Raw genomic sequence first — 9,813 nt, forward strand, 5'->3', positions numbered from 1 at the left:
ACTTAGAGCTGCGCGTGAAGGGACAACAGCAGCCAATCTGATTGAACACACGCACGCTCATAATTCCCGAAGCTGCTCTCGCGCACTCTTTCCCTCAGAGCGCCTTTCTGCTGACTCAGTGCCTTATCAAAGCGAACCGGTTCCTCGCCACCGAAACAGAGCTGAGACGCACCAGTCACCGCAACAACCCCAGCCATGGCCAAAACTGCTATCGGTAAGACAAACCTTCCTTCATTTTGTTCATGTCTCTATGAAGCAGGATGCTGAGAGATGCTGTCGCGCGCACAAAAGATCCTGATGCAGGAGAAACAAAAGTCCTTTAGCTAAAAAAAGGTTTTAAATTACTATCTAGGTTATTTCTTAGATAAATAAATCTGCTTTCTCTTAACACCCCATGCTGTTTTATTTTCAAATATGGCTGTGCGTTTTGGGTGCACCCAGGCTGCCCACTCACCTTTACATAGAAAAAGAGGCTACTCTATAAATTAGAAAAAGCATTAAATTGTGTTGATATAGAGCACATTTCTTTTCAAATATACTGTAACATGTTTTAAAAGGCATAAAAGGATTTTCTTATGGTGACACTGCACCTGCCGGCTCATATCTCCAGCATAATGCAGAAGGACCCCACCCAAGATCCAGCTCTGTGTTTCAGCCTCCAGAAAATCTAATAAAACCTGACAATGCCTAACTCGGAACAGTTCAGAGCTTTGGATATCCCCTATATACGATATTTCTATCCTTTTTCATTAAATTAGCTAGGTGTGGATGGTATATTTATTGCCAAACAAAGCCGTAATAGTGATATACGACATGAATTGCAAACTGAATAGCTTATTGCAAACTGTTGTTTTTATCCACATTATAAACAGGGATGTTTATTATACAGTATACACTGAATTTCTTAATTTTTGGAAATGATCTGAAATAATAAATTAATTAGTTTAATCTCAGTGTTTTGCACTGATTTAGGGACTCTGGTTGGTTTGTCAAAAAACTACACACTGGTATTTCCTTATTTATAAGAATCTGTTTTCACACCTTATATTCTTGTGGCATACAGTCTGCCAGCACATTTCATTATTTAACCCCAAAAACCCTCCTTGATGATTCGCCTAAACTAGTTTTTAATGTGTAATTGTGGATTTGTACGTGCATCCTTTCATTCACACCATAACTAGCGGCATATGAGAGGCAGATTGCTGTATCAGATGATTGATGTGTTAAATGGAAGTGTGTCAGGGCTGAAGTCGTCTCGCCGGAAAGCATGTCTCAGTGCTGTTGTGATTCTGGATTATGTTGTAGGCTGCCAAACTGGGGCATGCCATAGACAAGGTGTGAGTCGGCTTTATTGCATCATTTTGAGGCGCCTGCAGGGCAGGGCACTGTTGGACTGAGGGCGAATGTCTCTGTTCTAGCTGTCATGTCACTTGAAATGTTGGGGAGACATCTGTTTTGTGGAATACCAGTAATGTGCACTTAATCCTACCATGCAATGCAATTACATGGGGCATTGTCTTAAGGATATTTCATTTCATTTCACAGAACACACAAGAAATGCCTGTGGGATTCCTTCCGCTAATGAGAAAGAACATGTCAATCAATATAATCAATACACTTGGAATATTTATAGGGCTTAAAAGAGCCTGCAGTAAGACCTTGGTGCGTACCATACACCAGATGAAAATAAGAAGAAACCAGCTCTCTCATAAAGACTAATTTAAAAGCATGGCTTATTTAATTATACTTTTAATTACGCATTTGAATTACAGTAACAATTGGATAATTGGCAACAACAATATCATTTTTACCTGTCAGAATCATTGATCAAAACTGAGCTGCCAGGTGCCTGTCTTTCTCTTATCTACTTTAAAGGTCTCCTCATGTAACCCCCACCATGCACGTTTATCATTTAAGATTACTGGATATGTGAGCAGTATGACTAATCCAATCAATCCCCATTAATCGGTAACCTTACAGGAAGTTCAAACATACACATTCAGCAGTGCTCTGCAGTGGGGTGGGGCCATTGCTTTTTAAGATAAATTATTTTTAGGTTTTAATGTCAACCATATGATAAATATATTTCATAGCATAGGCTACACATATACCCTATATATTGCCATATTGTCGTAGTCATTTTACTTAAAAGTTTCAAATGGACTCAAGTCCGTTTTACTGATTTTACTTAAAATTAAGTGGTTTTAGTGTGAACAGATGTAATGATGATCACTATTGAACATTGAAAGGCATTTGTCCAGTTTCAGTGGACAGAGCATATGTGTGAGAGAGAATGAGAGAGATGGGAGGAGCCATTATTGATTTCCAGGGTGGGCATGCTGATGCATTATCAAACAAACCACACAAAGGACTTTTCGCTTGTCCACTGGGCCGTAGATCCTGATGGCAAATTTTGAGTAATGCACTTTTTTTTCTACCTAATTTTATAAATGCAGTGCATGGTCTGTATCACTGTAATGCATGGGATGATATATTAGAAAGGACAAAATAGGCTACAGAGAATTAGAATTACTTTTTCATGTAAAAAAAAATTATAGTAAATAAAAATGTAAAATTATGTAAATAAAATGTATAGTAGTGGCAAAATTTATGTCTGGATGGGATATCTGTTTTTAATGATCCTACAGGTTTGATTGAACCATCAAAATATGAGGGAAATATTTAATATTTTTTAAATATGAGGGAAGAACAAAATACTAAACTTGGTTAAGATATTTATCTGACAAATTATTAGACAGTAAAAGCCAACTACAGCTACACGTTTCATTAGACTATGTGCAATAAATGTTTTCATGCTTTATGGGGACATTCCAGAGACATAATGCTTTATATACTCTACAAATTGAATATTTCATCCCTAACTCTAAACCTACCATAAACCTTTCATCATTTTTACATTTTCAAAAAAAAAAAAAAAAAAAAAATAGTATGATTTATAAGCTTTTTTCCTGATGGCGACCAAAAAATGATTTCAGATATTATCATCTTTGTGGGGACATTTTGTCCCCATAATGTAGGGTTTACAAAGACCACCCACCCACACACACACACACACACACACACACACACACACGTGCGTGCACACGTTGTCTTCATGTTTTATGTCTTTCCATAGACATAATGATTTTTAAACTGCACAAACTGTATATTTTATCCCCTTACACTAACCCTACCCCTAAACCTACCCATCACAGAAAACATTCTGCATTTTAACATTTTCAAAAAACAACACTTAGTATGATATATAAGCTGTTTAATGACCAAAAAATGTCCCCCGCCCCAAGGATTTCGGAAGTTGCCATCTTTGTTTAGGGTGTACAAGGTCACACACACAATACAGTTCATTACCCCATTATGTCAATAATCAATGTCTTTTTTGACCAGCCACAATAGCTTCAGCTCTCAAGCCTAAGGTGTGGCTACCGTGTCTACTCTTTTCTAATTACAAACCCTCTGATATTTTCCAGCAGAATCTCTAGATTAGCTCACAGTACTGCACACAGGTTCATCCGTCTGTGTGAGATCCTTTTCACCTGCTCACCAGACGGCTGACCTGAATTACTTGCTTCAGTGAGCTGTCTATCGTCCTTATCTCACTCTGACTACACAGCAGAGGAGAAATGCTTACTGAGGTCCATTGCCACCCCCTCAATTTACCGGAAGAAATGGTTTGCTCCAGTAATTACTAATTAAAGCCCCCCACACCAAAAGCAACCTGCCTCAGGGCTTTTAATCCTAGCGGGAGTGAACACAGTGATTCTCTCCCCTTCTTCCCTTCCCAGTTTTCTCCATCCTCTGTTTGTTAGGGATTAATAAGCTCGTCAGGGAGCGAGAGGGAGTTGATCAGATTTTTCCTTCCTCCTCTGGGCGAAGAATGAAGAAAGTAGGTTGGTTCTGGAAAGCATGATTGCAGCCTGATATCTGGCTGGAGAAACCCAAGCATGCACGGTTTGATAACATCAACACAGCACTGCTGTCAAGACATTGATTTATAACTCAAATGCACTGGCTTTGATAAATGCTGTCTTGTGTGTTCAAGGAAAATCAGATACATTAATACGCTTCATGTAGCATCTGCCATACTGATGTGTTGTATTAGACTTGTTTGCACTTAAGCATTAAATGCTGAAAAATCAAAATGATTCTGAAGTTGTGGATGAGGAATTATTGCGTTAGGATCAGTCTTGCCGTCATAAAAAGCCATCTGGAAAACTGTATCGCCTCGTGTCTTCTCTGGTCTTGCCGACTCACTCCCCACACACACCCTCAGTAGTCAGAGTAAAAATGGATTTTAATAAATAATGTAACGCTGATGGTTGGGCAATGGGGGATGGGTGGATCTTTTAGGGAACATTGTCTTGTCGGAAACCAGAGCATGTGAGGACATGCTGCTGGTTTTCCTTAGAAAGCACAAATGAAATCATGGGCAGTACTGTTAAATATTTTTTTATGAGGGTTTGTCATCGTTTTTGGACTCAGGAACCTCCACCCAGAACCCCAACCTAGGGGTGAAACCCTCTACAATGAAAATATCACATTTTTAACATAATACGTTTTTTTTTTGTGTGTGTGTGTGTTTTTTTACATAATACAGCATAAAAGCTTTCAATAATAAAAGCATCAAACATTATTATATTAATATACAATGTAAATAATTAGGATATATAATAGATACATTTTAATTTACATATCTAATACAACAATAATAATCTAATATATATTAATTTCTTTATATATATATATATATATATATATATATATATATATATATATATACATGTGTGTGTATACAAATTAACAAATTAATGTAGATAATATAAATCTAACATTCATTTTTTGTATGATTAAATATAATTAATTTAATATTTTAGTTTTATAAAGTCAGTGGACCCCTGAGTGTAGATGTATTATATTCAATAACAGCTTTACTAAACACACACACACACACACACACACACACACACACACACACACACACACACACACACACACACACACAATAATATTACAGTTTTTCTCAGTCGTTTTGGTGCATTTCTCATAACACTATTTACATTTGCGCAACAGTTAATGCAGTTCTCAAAACAATTAGTACAAACTGCAAAACCTAGTTGATAACCTGCAAAACCGTGTCACTTGCTCAAAATGGATAGCCCATTCCTCAAAAGCAAGTATTTATGTCAATGAATGTGTCAGTGTCATCAAAATGAAAAGTCCTGACACCATCGTTTATGAACAAGTCAAATGGCTTAGACATGTTTTCATTATGACAGTTTACTCTATAAATGTTTTCCAATGATGAAAGTCAGATCTTGGTGATACTACCTGAAAATGCTCAATACAGCACTAAATACTATTTGCACAGCCATTTGAAAAAAATACAGTAAAGTTACACATTACTGTATTTATGAGGTAACTGAGTACAAGACACTGAATATGTATGTTTCACATTTTTACTGCATATGCTCTTTGCAATTCTAATTTTTTCACAGCATTGTGCAAAAGAAAAAATACACCATTATTTACAACAAACATAAACTCCCTTTGGGTAGAGCTGTGCACAACTGTACACAATATTGCAGTAGGCCTATATACTGTATTGGAACTGAACATACAACATACATAGGACTGTAATCATTCATGCACATCCAGACGTTCCTCTCTGTCTGGTCACATAATTTCATCTACATCCCAGCGAATATCATCTCTTGCTCAATTGCAAATTGTTCAATTTAGGAGACTTTTTCAGGATTTTTTTTTTTTATGACAGATTTTGACAACTAGTTCAACATTTTTGTATGTAATGACTCAAGCAATGAAATGAGGACTATTAGTTTTATATGGAATGACTATTCAGTATTCACAAGTATAGTTAATTTTGACTGACATGACTTAAGCAAATGATAATGTTATCAAATAGCAGAGAGTTGTATGAAAGCAACTGATGCATGTCCAAAAGCATTTGCAATTTGTTGGAAGGAATGAGAAACTGCTACTAGGATGTGCACAAATGACTAAATGTTGTGGAGGTTGAACTAACTGTTGTGCAAATGTAAATAGTGATGTGAGAAATGCACCAAAGCGACTGAGAAAAACTGTAGTAACAATTTAATATACATTTAATTTTATTTTATATTTACTGTTTCTCTCTCCCCTCGATAGATAGATAGATAGATAGATAGATAGATAGATAGATAGATAGATAGATAGATAGATAGATAGATAGATAGATAGATAGATAGATAGATAGATAGATAGATAGATAGATAGATAGATAGATAGATAGATAGATAGATAGATAGATAGATAGATAGATAGATAGATTGATAGATAGATTGATAGATAGATTGATAGATAGATTGATAGATAGATTCTACATATCTACTGATCTACATATATTTTAACTATTGTGTTAAAATATATATTTTATATCAGTCAGTTTACCCCTGGTTGAAAACCTAGATGATTTGGGGTATTTTCTGCAACATTGGCGATGCAGTTTCGAATAATCATTCATAAAACAGCGAGAATCTGGGTCAATACTTTTGTTTGATGTGTCTCTCTGCAGCATACAAAGAGAAGATGAAGGAGCTTTCCCTCGTCTCCCTCATCTGCTCCTGTCTCTACCCAGAGGCACGCAAGAACCTCATGAGCGAGTTTGAAGGTAGGAAATGAAAATATAAAACCAGTAATGAGATACAATAATGTGCTGTGCTTTATAGACCTCATTCTGTTTGATCTTTATAATCTATTTTTTATTGGCCTGTATGTGTACCAGCAGCACTAACATTTATTATCTTAACAGCTAATATAGATCAATAAATGTCTGATAAATATTTAGGATGGCTGTATAACAAAGTTATGCAAGCTCATTTCACGAGCAGAAGGCAGTTTGTGCATTTTTATTGCATGGATCCGGATGCTCAAACCCTACCAATGTGTAGATGAATATTTGCTGCCTAAACAACATCTTTTTCACTTTGTGTCTTGCATGCTCAGACATGGAGGTTAAGCCCATTAACAAGCGGGCTTCTGGCCAGGCCTTTGAGGTCATCCTGAAGCCACCCTCTCCCACGGCTGACGGGGGCTACAGCATCACTTCACCTCCTAAAAAGAGGGACATGTCTCTGGAGGACATCCAGAAGAAGCTGGAGGCCGCAGAGGAAAGGAGGAGAGTGAGTGACCTATTTATTTGTATAATGTATCTGTACTGTATTATGTTTGATGTTTGCCATTTTATTTCTATTCCTAATGTTTTATTCCTGTTTATTCCTCCAGTCCCAGGAGGCTCAAGTCCTGAGGGCTCTGGCTGAGAAACGTGATCATGAGCGGGACGTCCTGCTGAAAGCCATGGAGGAGAACAGCAACTTCAGCAGGATGGCAGAGGAGAAACTCATCATGAAGATGGAGCAGATCAAGGAGAACCGTGAGGCCCACCTTGCAGCCATGCTGGAACGGCTGCATGAGAAGGTCAGGACTTTAATTATAACTTACGCTACCGATCAAACTTTTGGGATCAGTACGATTTCTTTATGTTTTTAAAAGAAGTCACAGAAGGTTGCATTTATTTAAACAAAAATACATTATATATATTTTAAATGTAATATATTCCCGTGATCAAAGCTGAATTTTCAGTCTTCAGTGTCACATGATTCTTCAGAAAACATTCTAATATGCTGATTTGGTGCTCAAGAAACATTTCTTATTAATAGCTATGTTGAAAAGAGTTGTGCTGCTTGTGGAAACAGTGATACGTTCTTTGATTAAAAGAAAGCTCAAAAGAAAAGCATTTATTTGAAAATAAATATTTTGTAACATTATAAATATCTTTACTGTCACTTCGCATTAAAAAAGTATTAAATGCATAAATTTGTCCCACAAAAGTTCCATATCTTGAAACCTTTTGAGGAGTTGCATGCTGCAACTGTGAATAGTGATCTGATTTTTATGATTTTTACAGGACAGAAGATAAAACTAGCAAACAATCCTCAGACTTACATTGAAGGAGGAGCCAGAGTCATAAAGACTAGAATATCATAGAGACTTAAATGTGGGCTCATTGTAAACAACCACACTAAACACCCTAGAAATACAGCCAACCACCCACACGAGCATCATGGCAGCATCGAAACTCACATTTTCTTCAGAAAAATACAAATCTAATCTGATTCTCTGTCACAAGAGGGCACTACAGTACAAAAAAATAGTTCGTCAGTACAGTAAAAGGCATTTTAAAAACAAGAATGGTATTTTCTTCATTTTCATCAACATTATATCAACTTTAAGCGATAAACTGCTGATAAATGTCCTGTGTTATTTCTCTATGTGTTTTCAGGAGAAGCACGCTCAGGTGGTGCGCAGAAACAAAGAGCTGATGGAAGAGTTGAGAGCATGAGCACATCTCTCTACACCTACTGTCCCATCACCCCACCCCCTCTCCCCATACCTGCGACCTCCCGTCCCCAGAGAGACCCCCTCTCCCCCTGCCACCGCAGCCCTGTGTAGAAAAGAGCCTCTGTCACCCCACCCCCCTGCCCCGCCCCGCCCAGGCCAGAAGAATCGACCCTGCCCCCCTCACCAACAGCATCCTCCCCGATATAGTCCATAAGACAAAAGGAACATCATTAGTCCAGAAAAAGAAGAAAATGTTTTTGATCAATTCGAAACCAGTCAAAGTGGGTGTGGTTTTTTGTAAATACTTCCTATTTGTTTTATATGAGACGATGAAAAGTATTGCGGTGTGCCATTTTATAAGTTTTTCTCTCTGTATTCTTATCTTTTAGTGGATGTACCTGTTTCCTCTCTCTCTCTCTCTCTCTCTCTCTCTCTCTCTCTCTCTCTCTCTGTTTGTGAGTTTGCTGGCTAGCTGACATTTGCAACGTCTTCTCTAAACCCAATGATCATGTTAGTGTCTCTATGTCCATGTGGAGAGAGTAAAAGCCGCCACAGTACAGTACACACAGCTTTAATCGGTCACTAACATAGCATTTACAGTAATCTCTAGCTCTTTCTTCATACATTCATCTGGTATATAGTCACAACACAGACACACACACACACACACACACTTAAATGGACCCGGTCAGCATGATTTAGTAAAAAAAATGACATATTGCCCAAGAGGAGCAGCGGTTTGAGCCACGCCGAAATCATGTGACGTCTTGTCTTGACCTGTGTTTGACCATAGTCTGGGTTGCATTTATGCTGAACATCAAGTTAACCTTGAGTTCTTGAGAATCACGTGTATTGAAGTTCTCCCATTCTAGTTCTTGAAAGATTTTCAGGTTGATATCTGGTTGGTAATACAATGGACATTGCAAGATGATGTGTGTGTTACAGTGTGTAAGTGTGTGTGTCAAGAGCAGTGTGGGTAGACGGTGTTATAATGTGCCATAGCTATTGCTTTAATGTCACAAACCTTCCCGCCCTCATATTTCTCTTCAAGCTGTGTGTTTTATTCCCTTCACATGTAACTTTGGGAGCAAGCTGTGGTGAATAAAGGCTTGGGTTCCTTGGAATGACAATATCTGTCTTTGGGTCCGTTTTTATTTCATACAACATACATTAACATAAACACAAAAGTCGATTTCAAATTGAACAACTATGCTGTAGGCAGGGCACAAAAACGTGATTAAGGAAATGCGAGAAATAACAAAGTGAAATATCCTAGTTTTCCAACAGGTGGCGATAAATGACTTTGCAAGAAAACATGTACTTTTCTAGCTATTGCTTGCACTATGGGGGAAATTCTTTATGCACAAAATGCTTACCGTATTATTATCCACTAAATTT

At 37.5% G+C, this 9,813-nt stretch overlaps 1 protein-coding gene across 1 annotated transcript; it reads left to right on the forward strand.

The window, feature by feature from the left end:
- Positions 1 to 9,543, forward strand: stmn2b (stathmin 2b). The gene is made up of 5 exons (XM_081377362.1): positions 1 to 214; positions 6,590 to 6,685; positions 7,021 to 7,196; positions 7,300 to 7,491; positions 8,357 to 9,543. Exons 1-5 carry the CDS (start codon positions 196 to 198, stop codon positions 8,414 to 8,416), a joined length of 543 nt encoding a protein of 180 aa, XP_081233488.1. The 5' UTR covers positions 1 to 195; the 3' UTR covers positions 8,417 to 9,543.
- The last annotated feature ends 270 nt before the right edge of the window (positions 9,544 to 9,813 follow it).

Source organism: Scardinius erythrophthalmus, assembly GCF_964197995.2.
Source record: "Scardinius erythrophthalmus genome assembly, chromosome: 10".
In the NCBI taxonomy this organism is placed as follows: domain Eukaryota; kingdom Metazoa; phylum Chordata; class Actinopteri; order Cypriniformes; family Leuciscidae; genus Scardinius; species Scardinius erythrophthalmus.